We start from the raw sequence: 17,045 nt of genomic DNA on the forward strand, positions 1-17,045 counted from the left end.
CAACCATGCTATCCCACACTCTATTACCACTTCAAAATAGTTGCTTGTGAAGAAGGTTACCCCACATCTGTTACAGGGAATCTGTAAGTTCATTCTAAGCAGTTCTCTTTGTAAGGGTATTGTATGAGGCAACTGTCCTGTTTGGGTGGATTATCCATGTAATCAAGAGTGTCTCAATAGTATATAGAGGAATGAAGAGATATTATGTGGGACTATCTGAAAGAAACAGCCATTCTTTTGTATTAATACAAATAAAATTTATGGCTACCTACAGTAGTCCCAAACATCCATAAAGCCTCTCCCTGTCTCCCACTGAATGAACACAACTTTAAAAATTAATTCTAATTGCATACATGTTCACTTGATTAATCAAAAAGATAAAGGTAATGGTTCTGGGCATTACTGGAAAAGATAAAGGTAAAGCACCGTGTCACTCATTACTGACCCACGCAGTGACATCACATCATGCTGTTTACAAGGCAGACTTTGTTTACAAGATGGTTTGTCATTGCCTTCCCCAGTCATCTACACTTTACCTCCTGCAAGCTGGGTACTCATTTTATCGACCCTGGAAAGATGGATGGCTCCGTCAATCCTTGTTCATTAAAAAGTTAATGGAGCAACGTAATAAATGCCTTAAATAAGGGCTGTGTGCTGATCAGTTCAGCTACGCAATGTTATCATCTTCCAAACATTCGTGGAAGTTATTTCCAAATTGCCCCAAGAAACGGTTGCTGTCTCCTACCTGGGTTTATTTGATATACATTGATTCCTTCTCTCTCATGTGTCTACCAGAGCAGAAGTTAAGAAACAGCATTTGCCTTTATTTGCTGCTTTTGATTAAACAGCGCCCTTGGCAAAGTGAGTGGGGAAACACTTTCCTAGGATATTAAGGTTGGAGGTATATTTTATAACTCCATGATATTTTCTTTCCAGAACTGTTATTGCGGGTAGACAGGTGGATTTTGAAAGGAGTTAAACTCAAACAGTAACATTCAGGAGAAAAGAAAATTATGACCACACGACATATTTTCCCCAGTCTCAAGAGTCCTCTTTGTTTAGACTCAGAAGCACCTTTTTCCGTAGTTCTGAATAACCTCATGAAATGAACTTTTGCTAAATGTTTCCTTGATAACAGAAATCATAAAAGTATACCTTTCTCCGTTAAAAATTGTTTATTGCTCTTCTGTTCCTCACGCTTGAAAATTATGTGACAGTCGGAGCTGTGTTCCAGAAAATTCCCTAAATATGACTTTTAATGCTGCTCTTTTTCACTGAAATGTGTCTCCACTGAATAGTCATGGAGGCAAAAAATCTCATTAATTGAATTCAAATGGGTAAATATGACAAGATTGCTTGGTGATTTTTTTCTACAAATGTCTCTATAATGCCTGTTTGAATTGGAAAATCCCCTCCAGCTCAGCCATTTTCAAACATTAACACCCCAGGGGCCCCTATTTTGCTTTAAACATTTTCACAGTGTATAACAAGCTGAACTGGTCTCTGTCAGTGTCACCAAAACAGTGCATCAGAACTACATCAGCTACATTTTAACAGCATATGAAGGTTAAATTTTTGTGTTGGCTGTACATGGTGTACAACATCAGATGTAAGAGGGTAGCTGATTCTGTCGGGTTACAGCTCAAAAGGCCCTGATGCAAATTCTAACCAAAGTCACCCCTTGATTGGAAGGGACTTTTCACTGGAGACAGCAAGAAACTTTGTAACTTCTAGGCAGTCCTGCAAATCACAGTCAGCATGAATGAGAAGTAAGAGCAAAGATGTCATTGAAATTTATGTTCACAGTTGGGATTTTACTCTTTACATTTTTTTCCTGAATAAATTAGAATCTAGTTGCTTGATTTGTATTTTATGCACTGAATTAAACTTGTTTTAAGTTCAATTTGTTTACCTACAGTATTGTATGTGGTTCAATTTGAGGTTCAAGAATTAGAAATTAGACTTCATCTTCAAATGTGTTCTCATTTTCTCAAAGGGTGCAAACATTGATCAAATAAGAGGTATGGGGCATAGAAAGGGTAGGGAACAGAATAAGATGCACTCTAGCTGGGAAATACAGTGGTTCAGCCATTACCCTGAGTGAAAAGCTGATGCAGGTAGCTCTTTCCAACAGGTTTGTAAAACAGGAGGTTTATACATGTTTAATTGTTATGTATGCATTTTTATGCTACATATGCATTTTCATTGCTTTTTATTGTTTTCATGATATGTATTTTGGGGAGGTTTGAGTTTAATAGTTTTAAAATGTGGCTCGCTCATGTATGTTTTAAATTGTTACCTGCCTTGGTTGCTCTTGTGAGAGCAGAAAGGCAGGATACAAATTTTGTAAATAATTTTGTGGACAAACGAATAAATTCATAGTTGAGCTAGCCTGATTATAAAGCTCATTCTGGGGTGAATTGCAGTTGACTGTGAATGCTACACATTTCAGGAGATCAGGGCACAGTTCCACTACTCAGAACCACGTGTCATTTTAGTCAATGGGGTTTTCTTTCAGGAGGCTGTCCCTTTGGATTGCATCCTGTGTCATGAACTGGATGGCACTGTGATGTATGTCTAACTGTAAGTCTCTCTGTCCTTTTGGATATTCCAGTCCACATCCAAGTACCATATCTGTATTTTTCCACATATGAAAGACATGGATTTGCCTCTGTTGCAGAGCAGTGCAAACCGCACACCTCCTGAAATTATTTTCTCAAATGCCTCGGATTTCTATGTTCAGCATGCTTCAAGCTCTTCCAGACTTGATATCTCTGTTAATAATGTGTTAACTTTCTAGGCAATTGCTGCCATGGTTAGAGCCTTCTCATCTGGAAAAGCCCTTAGTTTGCAGCAGTTTAGGATTTTGTAAAGCTCTTACACAGTGGTTCTCAACCTGTGGGTTGGGACCCCTTTGGGGGTCGAACGACCCTTTCACAGGGGTCGCCTAAGACTCTCTGCATCAGTGTTCTCCATCTGTAAAGTGGATTAATGTTAGGGTTGGGGGTCACCACAACATGAGGAACTGTTTTAAAGGGTCGCAGCATTAGGAAGGTTGAGAACCACTGCTCTAACACTACACATCATCATTTTAAAAAAATACTAGGGCAGCTGCTGGAGCCCAAGAGCACAATGCAAGCAGAGTAAGCTCACATCTTGAGGGCTGGGAATGTAACAGCAAGGACAGCTCTTTGTGGAATAAATGAAGTTGAATCTCGAAACTGAAATAAGCAAAGCCTTTTATAGGTGGGCAGATCAAAGTTTCCATAAGGCAAGGTGAGCTTTAGCTGATGAAATATGAACATCAAAGGAGTACTCATCTCACTACTATGATGTTCCTCATAAAGCTATGCATTTACATGTCCAGCTCACTTAATGTATTTACTTTTTCTTGTAGTCCCAGTTCTCTGCAAATCTACCTCCATAGAAGTGAACATCCCTAAGGATCTTGTTGGAGGGTTGGATCTGTCACTCATCAATGGCTCCTGCAAAGGATTGTCCAATGGCACTCATGTCAACATCAAGTTCTCCCTGAAGACCTGTGGTACCACCATAGATGTAGGCACTATTATTAGCGTTTCTTATCTGCAGCAAACATCTCTCTCTCTCTCTCTTTCTCTCTCTCTCTCTCTCTCTCTCTCACTCACCCACCCACCCACCCACCCACTCACTCACTCACTCACTCACTCACTCACTCACTCACTCACTCACTCACTCACTCACTCACTCACTCACTCACTCACTCACTCACTCACTCACTCACTCACTCACTCACTCACTCACTCACTCACTCACTCACTCACTCACTCTCACTCTTTCTTGGAGAGCCCTAATGGGCCCGCCTGCCCCAAACTACAATTCCCAACCTTCCCTGGGGTAAGGGAGTTACTAATGAATTCTGATTTTGGTATACAGTGTTTCTCCTACCATAAGCCACCACATAACTGCATTCATAATGCATGGTTGAACCCTTCCTATTCTTGAGGATGAAAGCTGGAAAAGGAAAGACATGAGCAGGACTAGGGTAATACATGACACCAGGCTGTTGAGATGCTACTGTCTTGGGCAAGAGCAAATGGCATATTTCAAATAAGGGTTTCTGGCAGCTCTGAGAACTGGCTTTACAGCCCTGACCTTGGGAGGCAACAGGCTTGTTGAATCATGATCCTTGTGGGATGCAGTTACAGGTATCCAGCAGGGGGAGGGATGGCGAGGGTGCTCTAGCTGGGCAGGCCATGCCAATCCTGTCTCGAAGGCAAGCCTGCTTTGCATTAGCTTGGCAAAGTCCCCTCACTGTCCTTGTTTCTGCTTGGTTTTAATGCCTCATTTCACAGTAGCCAGGTGTTAATCTCAACCCACATTTCCAAGACTATTTTCATACTTGAACTAGTGTGATTAGTGTGTTGTTCATGCAGAAGAAAGAGTGAAGGAATGCCATCAGTGATGGGACTTAACATTCTGGTGCCCAAAGTAGGTTTTAAATCTGTATGACTTAAAGCCAGCTGAAGCAAGAGCCAATTCTGATGTACAACAACATATCTAGCCTTCTGTCTTCATAGGGAACAATGAAATTGGAGAAGAAGGCAGTGCATTCAGGAAATGAGTGTGGCTGCAGTCCTCCTAGAATGCTACATTTTCCAAATGATAAGCACTAGAAAGCTGCAATGCCAAACGGCTGGAAGTCTGTATTCCATAAGATCAGTAAAAGAATACACACTCCATAGTACACAGGAATGGGTCTTAGCAACTGGTACATAATAAGTGAGAATGTGCCATTCCATACATCCAGGGTTTGAAATAATAATGTTATCATGTTATAGGATGTTGTGAGTTTTCCAGGCTGCATGGCCATGTTCCAGTAGTATTTTCTCCTGATGTTTCACCTGCATCTGTGGCTGGCATCTTCAGAGGATCTGGTGGTAATAAAAAAGTGGAGTCTATATACCTGTGAAACTCCCAGGGTGGGTGAAAGAACCCTTTGCATTTGTTAAAATTGTTAAAGGTGTAGTTTTGCTGGTGCAATTTGCATGTGTTAAGTGGAATTCCCCCATTTTAGCATTTGTATGAAACACTGAAGTTGCATAATCAATTAGTAAGGAAATTTGCATAGCAGTTTGCCTGTGCTTGTAGGTACTCATTTACAATCCATTTAATTGCTTCCTGCAGAGAGACATCCTGAGTCTGGGTTGTGTTCATTAACCATTGTCTTGATTCTAGCGTTTTTAAATACTGGCAGCCAAATTTTGTCAATGTTCATAGTTTCTTCCTTTCTGTTGAATTTGTCCATGTGCTTGTGGATTTCAATAGCTTCTCTGTGTAGTCTGAAGTAGTGACTGTCAGAGCGGTCCAGAATTTCTGTGTTTTCAAATAACAATCTGTGACCAGCTTGGTTTATAACGTGCTCTGCTACTGCTGATTTTTCCGGCTGAATTAGTCTTTCATGTCTTTCATGTTCTTTGATTCATGTCTGGATGCTGCGTTTCGTGGTCCCTATTTAGATTTGTCCATCTACAAGGTATGTGGTAAACCCCTGCAGAAGTTAGAGGATCTCTCTTATCCTTTGCTGAACGTAGCATTTGCTGAATTTTCTTGGTGGGTCTGAAGATTGTTTGGAGGTTATGTTCCATCAGTTTCCCTATTTGAACAATGATTCCCATATATCAAGAGAATCACTGATCGAATAGGGAAACTGATGAAGAAACAAAACCTCCAAACAATCTTCAGACCCACCAAGAAAATTAAACAAATGTTACATTCAGCAAAGGATGCAGGTGAAACGTCCGGAGAAAATACTACTGGAGCCCGGAAAACCCACAACATCCTAGTGATTCTGGCCCTGAAAGCCTTTGACAATACATTATAATTTGATGTAATATTCTACACTCTAGTTTCCATTATGGTAGTGGTCTTCTCTTGTCTCTTTCACTTAGAAAGACATAACATAAAAATGCACGCGTGCACACACACACACACACACACACACACACAGGCTTGGGTTGTAGCACTGACTGTGTGATCTGTGCTTCAGAATATTGAAATTCTTTACCCAGGCAAGCCACATTTTGCTACAAAAAGAACTAGATTCTGTGACCTACGTATGAATTATGCAAACTGAGCTAATGCATGTTGTTTGCGCTATCCTGCATAATTTATTCTATAGTTGGCTATCTTCTGCCGTTTTTTGAGCTTCTCCCAAGGAGTTCAGAGTGTTCTCCCTTCCACTAACTTGCCCTCACAATACCCCATGAGGCAAGTTGGATGAACAGAGTGGACCGTGAGTTTCCTGACAGACTGGAAAATCAAAGCTGGGGTTCCCTGTTCCTTATTCTATAACTCTGTGGTGTCAAGTATCTAGGAGTCCCAGCTTTGAATCACAGTCTGCTGGGGAAGCTTTCTGGGTGCTTTGGGGCCACTTCCTCCCTCCCTCCCTCCCTCCCTCCCTCCCTCACACACACACACACACACACACACACACACACACACACACACACACACTCACTCACTCACTCACTCACTCACTCACAGCTTATCCTACTTTTGAAGAGAAAATGGAAGAGAAAAGAATGATGTGACACATTTTTGCCTTCTCTGTCCCTTTGTTGTCACAATGTTTCCTTCTTCTTCCTCATTGTATGATACAGGTAGTGAATGACAAAATTATTGCCACCAATTTGGTAACTGGCTTGCCCAAGCAAACTACAGGTAGCAATGGAGACATTATCGTCCGCACCGGCAAACTGTTGATCCCTGTCACTTGCGAATACCCTCGCTGGTACACCATCTCAGAAGGCTACGTCCCCAATGCTAAGAACTCACCACTGGAGATCATGGGTCGCAACAGGGGTGTCTTCCCCTTCACCCTTGAAATTTTCAAAGACAAAGAATTTGAAGAACCCTACAGGGATACCCTGCCCACTCTTAAACTTCGAGATTCTTTGTATTTTGGGATTGAGCCGGTGGTCCATGTGAATGGTCTTGAGACATTGGTGGAGAGCTGCTATGCAACCCCTACATCCAGGATTGATGAAATCTTGAAGTACTATTTAATTCGAGATGGGTAAGTGTCACGGTTGTTCCCCTTCATTTATCTGAAATTTAAAAGCCAGGTTTTGTTGCTGTTTGGGTCACCCAACATACAGAGGATTCACAAAGTGCCAACTCTTTCTCAGAGCCAAATAGGTTTTGGCAGTCAGGGAAAGGATTGGATGCCAGTCACAACAATCACCAACTGTCAGAGTTACCCAGGCAGAACTACCCACTTCATTTTAAATGACCTAGAGGTATCCATTGGGGGAGTAAATCAGTGACTCAAGCACCAACATTTTCAGGAGGGTAGCTCACCCTCTGATTATAACAGCTGATAATTAATTTGGCTTCCATACTAAAAGCCATGTGGTCTTCTGTGTTGGCCAGCTGGTGACCCACTATTGGAGCTTGTTTAGGCAATTAGCACAATTGCGCTCTTCACTGGTTGCTTTACCCAGGTAGGAAGTCTTATGTGGCTTCAGGTAAAGCCTAGAACTTCTGCATGTGTACAGCATTTTTAATAGGTCAAGCATTATGACTAGAGCTACAAAAATAACCTTCTCTTCTTTCAGGCCCCTTTAAAAGCATATGTGTGTATTAACATATGCATGTGTTAAAAAAAAATTCCTCATAGAAAAGGGCCAATATGCTTGGGCCAAATATATAAATCCGTGATTAACTAGGCAAGCAGGCTTCTCAAGTTCAGTAGACCTGAATAATTACATTTTTATCACAATAACCATCATGGTAGTCAGAGGTTTCCAAGCACAATCTTTCCCACGTCTCTTGATCTTTGATACTCCGGGTCAAACTTCATCTTCCAATGTGTAGCATGTTCAGGTGCCTCCAACCAGACCTTGGCTTAGTCACAGTTGGATTTCAGCTGTAAGAGAACTCATTTCCAAAGTACCACATTAGGGAATTGGGATTGGTACCACAGTGTGGCAGGGAGAAAGGGTTTTAGTCTTCCCACCGCACCATTTCGCCCAACTCCAAATAGCTCTGAGAGGGTGCTATTTGCTCTATTGCCTGTGTAGCCCATCAGTATGAATGCACCCTCTCCAATGGAGCAAATAATACCTCAGAGTCCTTTTTAGCTTAGGAAAATGGTACAGTGGAGACTGCAAAGTCCCTTCTCCTTTACACACAATGGTCCTGATCCAGACTGCACCCTGGATACTTGTGAAATGGATTCCCACTGACCTGACATGTCTTTTGACACCCATCCAACTTGGTTAGTCTATACAAATCTGTTACTTTATTTTCTCGATCCTCTTTGTCAGGCCTTTGTTCTCATTATAACTTTTATTCTCATTATAACTTGGGGCCATTCCATGCTTCATAATCTTTATCCCAGTGATTGCCAAAAAAACAAGTCTCTGTGGAGCTGATAAGGGCAACAGAAAGAGTTTGCACCCCTACAATTGTCAAATTTCCCACCCCACTTTCCAAAGAAGAAGTTCCAGGGCAGTCTTTTTAGCATTAATTTTCTTGAGAGAATATACTGGAATGTTAGAGTCTTGGCAAAAGTACCTCAGAACAGATGGAAAGCAGACCTCTCTACAGGCTGTTGCTGTCCCTAAGAAAAACGCGCCAAGAAATCCAACTCCCCAGTGTCCAGCTCCTTGATCTATGAGACCCAGAAACACCTTTCCCATCAAATGGTAACCTCAGATTTCCTCTCTTATTCTAAAAAATGTAGAACCTCTGTCTTTCAATCCTCCATCCAAGCAAGCAGAGTGCAATACAAATAGCATCAGTCTGAAGTATCAGCCACTGAAGACCTTTAAATGTTCACCGTCCAGTGCTATGATGTACTACATTGCAGAAGCTCTTTTGAATAAGCAAAGAGTACATTTGCGGCAATGAGTTTAATGGCTTTTGATCAAACTCTTACTGAACCAGTTAATGGTCTGCCAGCATTACTAAATCACAGCTTATTTCAGCTTGGCAAAAGGACTGCAGGACATGTTTGTCTTTTAAATATCACTGGTCACTCAATCTTTTGGTCTCCAGTCTTCTGCAGTTCTAGATTTGGACACTACAAATAAGAACAGGAACGACAGATATGGAGGAGGAAAAAGAAGAGTTTGGGTTTATTCTCTGCCTTTCTCTCCCCTAAGGAGTCTCAAAGCAGCTTACAAACTCCTTCCCTTCCTCTTCCCGCAGTAGATACCTTGTGAGGTAGGTGGGGCTGAGAGAAGTTAAAGAACTGTGATTAGCCCAAGGTCATCCAGCAGGTTTCATGTATAGGAGCAGGGAAACAATGTTGCAAAAATACATCTGCACACAAAAAAAATTGCCCTGACAGGAAGATACACTGACCCTGAAGCTGACCATTTTCCATAATAGGCTGGTCTTCACTTTGCCTCCACATATGCCTTGGACTTTGTTTCTGGTATATTTGAAGCACTGAAGTTCAGGGCACTCTGTGGAACATTGACCTGAGGGTGCCGATCTATCATTATTTTCCCACCTGTCTGCCTGGCCACCAGCCAGCACAAGCAACCTCAGCAGGTCCAGCTCAAAACATGGGAAGGCCAGAGAAGGGCGGGGAGGAGATCAGTTGGAAAAAGGCAGCAACAACAGTAGCATTATTCTCAAAGATGCTGAATCAAAGATTTAAAAAGTTACAAACAAATCACAAATGAAGTGAAAATGAATAACGTTATGGAACAAAAATGGGGTGAAATAACTTGTACCTATCTGATGACTGGTTTTTTGGAAAGGCACAATGTGTTTCACTAATAGGGTATATTGGTCTAGTGGGTCACAAACCTGTGGGGAAGCTTCATAAGAGGGTAGGGAGTATGAAAAGTGCCATCAAGTTGCAACTGATTTATGGTGACCCTGCAGGGTTTTCTAGACAAAAGACTGACAGAGATGGTTTGCCCTTGCTTGCTTCTTCCTGGAAACGCTGGACTTCCTTAGGAGTTTCCCATCCAAGTACTAACCAGGGCCAACTCTGCCTAGCTTCCGACAAGATTGGCCCAGCCTAGACCCTTTAAAACAGGATGCTAGAGGTCGGTGGCATAGTGCCAATGGGCAGAGGAAGCACAACTCCCTGGCTCTGCTTGGGGTCATCAAAAGGCGCCATTTACAAGAGCGCCAGGGATGTCGCGCGCTGAGGGGGCGTGACAGCGGCAGCGTCAGGGCGGCTACACTGTCGCCGCCCCTGTCGTGGGGAGTGCCCTGGGACCCCACGCTACTTGAGGAGAGTAGCGCAGGGCTTAAGGTAAGTGGGGAAAGGCCCAGAGATGAAAGTCCTCTCCATTGGTCTTGTGTATCATACTCTTCTGCCTTAATAGCCCAGCCTTTCTCTGACATGCTTGTTTTCTGAATTCACGGATCCTGTCTAGTAGCACAGAAACATTCAGCACAGAACCATCCCCTTCGTCAGCCTGGAGTAGACCAGAAACAATATCTGAAGCTTTCAATGGTGTGTTTTTCTCCTGAGTGGATATGGTATTCCTAAAGAAATAGGAACCAAGAAATATGTACCAAAGAAATATTTACCCAGAAATATGAAAATTACACACTGGTGGTGGAACGAAAAAGAAAGTGGTTCATACTCAAAACTCTATCAACTGAATTGTCCCTGGGGTGTCTGGTTTAATCAGTCTGAAACACAAGATACTTTCATTGGAAGCAGTTAATGATAATGGCTTTAAATTGTATCTTTTGCAATCAATTAAGAGCTGTCCCTTCAAAGGGACCCTGATGATGAACACCTCGGTAACATCTGGCGCTTACCTTGTCTACTAAGACAGGTGGTATTGCACCACTCATAAATTTGTAAATTTCCCCCTAGAGATCTTTTTAAGTGCCTGCTGCCTCCAGCTCCAGAAATGGCTCTCCTTAAGACTTCTTTGATAAATGAGAAACTTGCCAGACACATAGTCTATGGCTTATAACACTTTAATACAGATTTCTTCACTGGATTTGATGTAACAGCCACCAAGTAGGACATTTCTACAAAAATGTTGTCGATAAGCACACATACTTTATGCTGTGTTAGCTGTGCTGAGCTGTGTTTTGCCTTTAGAAAGCTCAGTTTGCTAGAAGATTGTATTTTAAAAATGAAAAATTCATGATGAGTAGTTCATAGATCATTTTAGTACTATGTAAAGAAGAAGAAGAAGAAGAAGAGGAGGAGGAGGAGGAGGAGGAGGAGGAGGAGGAGTTTGGATTTATATCCCCCCTTTCTCTCCTGTAGGAATCCTGTAGAAGTGGTGCTACACTTCTGTGTCTCTCATTCCTCTGTCCATAACTTTATCAGATCATCCATGCAAATGGATGCTCTTGAGGCAATCCCTGCACTTTTAATGAACATTGTCACTTCATGCAGACATGTTGGCTTGTACACTCAAACATGACATGATTATATTCTGTAGACTCCAACATTAACTTGGAACTATTAGGAGTGGCTGTGGTGTTGAGGCATTACATTCAGTACACATTTCCATATTACAAACTCCAAAGAGAGATGTAATATCAAAGAATAGATTCTCTATTTCTTATTGCTTCAAAACATTGTTAGCCACATTACTAGGGTCAAGTTAAATTTCTTAAGGTGGATATCTGATCACAGGCTGTCATCGTTGGTGTAAGTCATTGTTTCAACTAAAAGAAGAGAAGAAGAGAAGAGTTTGGATTTATATCCCCCTTTCTCTCCTGCAGGAGACTCAAAGGGGCTTACAATCTCCTTGCCTTCCCCCCCTCACAACAAACACCGTGAGGTAGGTGGGGCTGAGAGAGCTCCGAGAAGCTGTGACTAGCCCAAGGTCACCCAGCTGGCGTGTGTGGGAGTGTACAGGCTAATCTGAATTCCCCAGATAAGCCTCCACAGCTCAGGTGGCAGAGCAGAGAATCAAACCCAGTTCCTCCAGATTAGATACACGAGCTCTTAACCTCTTACGCCACTGCTGCTAAAGGATCTTTCCTTCACTCATTCTTACATAGCCATTTTGTAAAGCTATTTCATTTTTTGGGTGAGGTACTGTGAAGAGAAGAAGAGAAGAAAAGTTTTGGATTTATATCTCACCTTTCTCTCCTTAAGGTGGCTTGCAAGCTCCTTTTCCTTCCTCTCCCCACAACAGACACTCTGTGAGGTGGGTTGGGCTGAGAGAGTCCTGAGAGAACTGTGACTAGCCCAAGGTCACCCTGCAGGAATGTAGGAGTGTGGAAACACGTCTGGTTCACCAGATAAGCCTCTGCCACTCATGTATAGGAGCAGGGAATCAAACCTGGTTCTCCAGATTAGAATCCTCCTGCTCTTAACCACTACACAACGCTGGCTGTGGACAGTTCACCAACTACATTAAGGGGGAAAGTGGATGGGTCGTGGGATGAGTTTGCATCTGCACTCCTTTCTCTCTCACCCTGTCCAATGAGCTCAGTTATGCTCACCCCTAATTTGCTATTCAGGACATGTCCATAAATTCAAAATACTCATATTTAGGACTGCTAACCCTAGGGCCTGGAATTACAACTGGTTTCCAAACTGCAGAGATCAGCTCCCCTGGAGTAAATGCATGCTTTGGAAGGTGGACTGTATGGTATTATACCCCACGGAAGTCCACCTTTCCCCAAATCCCACCCTTCTGAGGCTCTCCCACCAATTCTCCAGAAATGTCCCAAGCCAGGGTTGGCAACTCTGCTCGTATCCAGCGCTTGATCTGTACGTTCTGCAACTTTCCCCTTTCCTTTTCCCTACCACTGCTGCTTTTAGAGCATCCAAAGTCCGCATTCCTGAGAGTAGATAGTTGGAGAGAAATACACTGTGTTGCTTCATAAGTCAGCACAAAACCTGAAGTTTTGTTTTCCTCTTTGAAAGGACAGATGGCTGAAACCATGAGCATCTACCACCAAAATCCTCCGTGGCGGCCCTATTAGTGTCCTTAGAATCCTCTTGAACTTTTCGGAGGGAAAATGCTTGCAGCCCTCTGCCTGCTCCCTTCAGATTAGTTCCAGTAGCTTCAATATCATTTGACTAAGTGGTTTGCATCTCACAGGCCCTGCTTGAGTTGATATTCAAATGAAAACTCTGCAGAATGGTGATATGAATAATTCTTTCCTTGGTGTTCCAAACCCAGAAACCTCAGAGGTATATGCAAACCGGGAGTTTAATCATTTGCAAAAGAGATGAAGGTGGTATGAGAGAGGTTCTGGTTCACGTGGTGCGCACAATACATGTTTCATTTGCCTGGCTGTTGCTTCTGGTCGGACTGTACAGGTTTGTGAACTAATTCAGAAACCTGCTAAACCTCTTTATTAGAGACAAAAAATAAATGTGTAAACGTCGACAGCAACAATGCTTCTTCCAAAACCTCTTTGACACTCTGGAGAAACAGAGTTTCAAGCTGAAGAAATGTGGAAAAAAAGACCCCTCCAACATAAATAATGGAAAACAAACTTGTTTTCGTTTCACTCCAGTTCTATATATTTGTGTAGCCAGAGACAGGAGGGGCAGATTTCCCTGTGATAATTTTAAGTGGTGTCTTTAGTTCTGAATTGTCAGAATAATTTGAAAGAACGATGACAGTATATGCTGAAGTCAGCACTACCTATGTCTGTCACAGTTTCTATTGCTCCAAAAGGTGACCTGAGGATAGACTTGATTGTGCTATGTCAGCAAGCCCCCAGGGTCACAGGACTGTGTATAAAGAGAGATTAGCGCTGTGCATTCTCTGGGCTGCCTGGTGTTTCTGGCCATGCCCTCAATCTCCACTGCTGTTTTTCCCGCCCTTCTCGGATGCTGTTACGGCCAAAGATCCGAATATAATTATTAAGCCAGAGAAGTCAGACTCCCTGCCCTCTTCTGACACAAATATGTTGGAACCTGGGCCCTAGAGCTGTGAAAACCATTAACTTTTCCCCACTCTTTGCTTCGCCAGATGTGTTTCTGATGAATCAGTGAAGCAGTATTCATCCAAGGATCATCTTGCCAAACACTTCCAGGTCTCAGTCTTCAAGTTTGTGGGTAAAGTCAACAAGGTGAGCAAATAAATATAAAGCAGCTGGCCCTTTACAGTTTACTAGTGAAACACCTGTCACATTTATGGGCAGCAGCTGTAGTGTGCAGGCCTTGGATGTTTTAAAGATACCCAGAGAGAGAGGCAGAAGTAAATCAGAGCGCGGATGTTTTCTTCCTCCCCTTTCCTCATGAACAACTTGTCAAGTGGAGCTGGGAACAGGAGGCAAGAAAAAATAGATTGGAGACTTCCTTCTTTGTCATGTCATAATTTAACATCATATTGCTTGAGTGACAAAAGGATACAGCAATGGATGGTCATCATTATGTACACAGTTGGATTCAGAAAATTCATGAGCAATATTTGGGGTCTTTTTCACCTTCTCCTTCTTGTTGTGTCCCTCATGCTCCTCCAGAGTCTTCTATGGGATGGGAGCTGTGTAGAAATAGTGTTGGATATGGCATGTGGGCTGCAACTCAAGAGGGGACATTGTAGATATTGTAGGGCCTCCCCTTGTGCTTGTACATTTGGCTCCAACCCTATGCCTGAGTATGTATGGTACCATATCCTATTGGTTGATACCAATGTATTCTTTGCATTGTTTTCCCCCTCATTTTCTCCTTTATCCTCTTGCTCAGCCTTCCTGTCTGTACTCCTTATTTATCGCTATCTCTATTTTCACTTGGTCTGTGCCTATTATCATCCTCATCATCCTCATCCTCCTCCTCCTCCACCTCCTCCTCCTCCTCCTCCTCCTCCTCATCATCATAGTTGTTGTTGTTGTTGTTGTTGTTGTCGTCATTGTTGTTATCATTATCATTATTATCATTATCATTAATTCGATTTAATAGACTGCTCTATCCCCGAAGGGCCCTGCTTTCTTTCTCTGATACTCTGCCCCATCACATTCTTTTGACCCTGGAGTGACCTTCAAGCAGTAAGACATGCCATTTGAAGGCTGATTGCATCTTGGTGTCCTGCACTGTCTTGCTAACACTCAGTAACTTTCATAGATGAATTTGTGAACAAGTTCTAGTTCTACATTAATACATATTATGTCTGAACTTATGTCTGGTGATATCCAAGCTCTGCCTGTGATGTCTGATCTGCTATGTGCAAGTTGCCACTTAATGCTGCAGTCATGAAATGATACCTCTAATAACCAGTGTGGATGCAGAGGCATTTGCGACGAAGCCAAAAACCTACTACTTTTCTCTCAGCTGCCATCAGCAGCCAAAAATGTTACTTCCAGGGAACTGGCTGAGCCGGATAGAACAGTTTCTGGTTTCACTGCAAGTGCCATGATCACCTTGAACACAACAAAGCTGGATCAGACCACTGGTCTCAGGCAGAAGTCTTTCAGATTGCCCGCTACCTGATCCTTTTCAGGGAAGATGTCAGGGATTGGACCTGGGCCCTTCGGAATGCCAAGCAGATTCTCTACTGCCAAACCACTGCCTCCTATTCCTAGTGCTATGTTCCTCACTCCCTTAATTAACTTCATGGTTAGAACTCTGAACAGGAAATGTTCTCCTGATAGTATGCATGAGTGGTTTCACCTCATCACTGCAAGATTTCATATACATCTCTCTTTGTATTCAGGAAGTGTTCCTGCACTGCCGTGTCCTTGTCTGCGGAGTGATGGATGAGAGGTCTCGCTGTGCCCAGGGCTGCCACCGACGGATGCGCAGATGGGCTGAGACAGAGGAGGAAGAGGAAGCCAGTCATGTGGCTCACCATATCCTGACCGGAGGTCCCATTAGGATTGATATGGAGGAATAGATAAATGTGCTGTTTCACTGGCGCTTGCTCCGATATGCCTGTGATAACAAGTAGTTGTAGATATTCTGCCAAAACTGTTTTTTTAAACTGATGACCTGTGATGTTCTTTAGTGAGGCCAAATTAGATTCAGGATCTTTTCATGCCCAAGTTTTTCTGTGGTTTGTATGTTGACATGCGATGTTTATTCCTACCAAACTTCTGCACATTCTGTAGTTTCTTGGTAGTTTCTCCACGCTTTCTCAAGTTGGATCAAAGGTGTTTGAGAAAGTATGGAAAAAATGACAAAGGAAACATGGTAAGACAACAAATGGACATGAGGAAGTTCAGAGAAAAGAAATGCTACAAGTTGGCACCTAAACCATGGGAAAACCTCCGTGTACAAAGACCTACAATGTGCATCTAAAATGCTTCTTGCTTAACAGCAAATGAATCCTTATATCATCCTTAATAGACACTGCTGATGCACAGGATCAAAATGGCACCAATGTGTTTATACAAATGATATCTAAGACATCTAGGTAATCCAGCTAAATTCTATTCTCACAAAGCTATACTGACATGGAATAAAGTGGGGAAGGGATATCTACTACCCTGTCCCAGTCATTTTAAAGGAACACATCTGATCATTTTACAAGCATTATAGTCAACATAAGGTTCCTTCTTTTCCCCACAGTGGATGAAAGCACATGGAGCCAGACTGGTTAGTACTTCAATGCACGCTCAGGTCATAAATCATCATGTCTAGAAAATCTCCCAAATTGGATGTGAATCAGTGGCATGGTAACTTGCCATCTGACAAACACTGAAGCCTTCACAATACCTGATTAACCCATACAAACCCAAATGTCATATTGTGCTAACTTCATTCTGCAAAAAGATGGTTGTGTGACTTCACTGACCACAGCACTGAAGCTGAAAGAGCTAACTCAAGTTTAAAGGCCACTCTTCCCTCTTGAGTAAATTGCATGGATTTCACCAGTGTGGAAACTGGAGATCTTAATCTACAATCCACAAAGAACATGTGCCAGAACTATTTTTATACTGATTCTCTTTCCATTCTCCAGCATTGCTCTTTATTTGCTGGGATCATTCAGCACTTAAGTGGATGCTTATTTAAGGAATCTGCCACATGCATCAATCTGCTAGCACCTGAATGACAAGAAAAACCACTGGAAGCAGGTGTTGATTCAGTAGCTACAGAGCTGAAAACAGTAGTGATTTTATTTGGGTGCTGTGTGGTTTCCGGGCTGTATGGCCATGTT

General features: G+C 42.5%; 1 protein-coding gene across 1 annotated transcript in view; it reads left to right on the forward strand.

Moving 5' to 3' along the window:
* OIT3 (oncoprotein induced transcript 3) overlaps window positions 1–16,987 on the forward strand; it is a 45,745-nt gene extending 28,758 nt beyond the window's left edge. The window contains exons 6-9 of the mRNA XM_048506875.1: window positions 3,398–3,558; window positions 6,642–7,057; window positions 13,923–14,022; window positions 15,603–16,987. Coding sequence (XP_048362832.1) covers window positions 3,398–3,558; window positions 6,642–7,057; window positions 13,923–14,022; window positions 15,603–15,782 — 857 coding nt within the window. The 3' untranslated portion in view covers window positions 15,783–16,987. The remainder of the gene's footprint in view (window positions 1–3,397; window positions 3,559–6,641; window positions 7,058–13,922; window positions 14,023–15,602) is intronic.
* Window positions 16,988–17,045: the final 58 nt, after the last annotated feature.

Source organism: Sphaerodactylus townsendi, linkage group LG08 (assembly GCF_021028975.2).
Source record: "Sphaerodactylus townsendi isolate TG3544 linkage group LG08, MPM_Stown_v2.3, whole genome shotgun sequence".
Classification (NCBI taxonomy): Eukaryota; Metazoa; Chordata; class Lepidosauria; order Squamata; family Sphaerodactylidae; genus Sphaerodactylus; species Sphaerodactylus townsendi.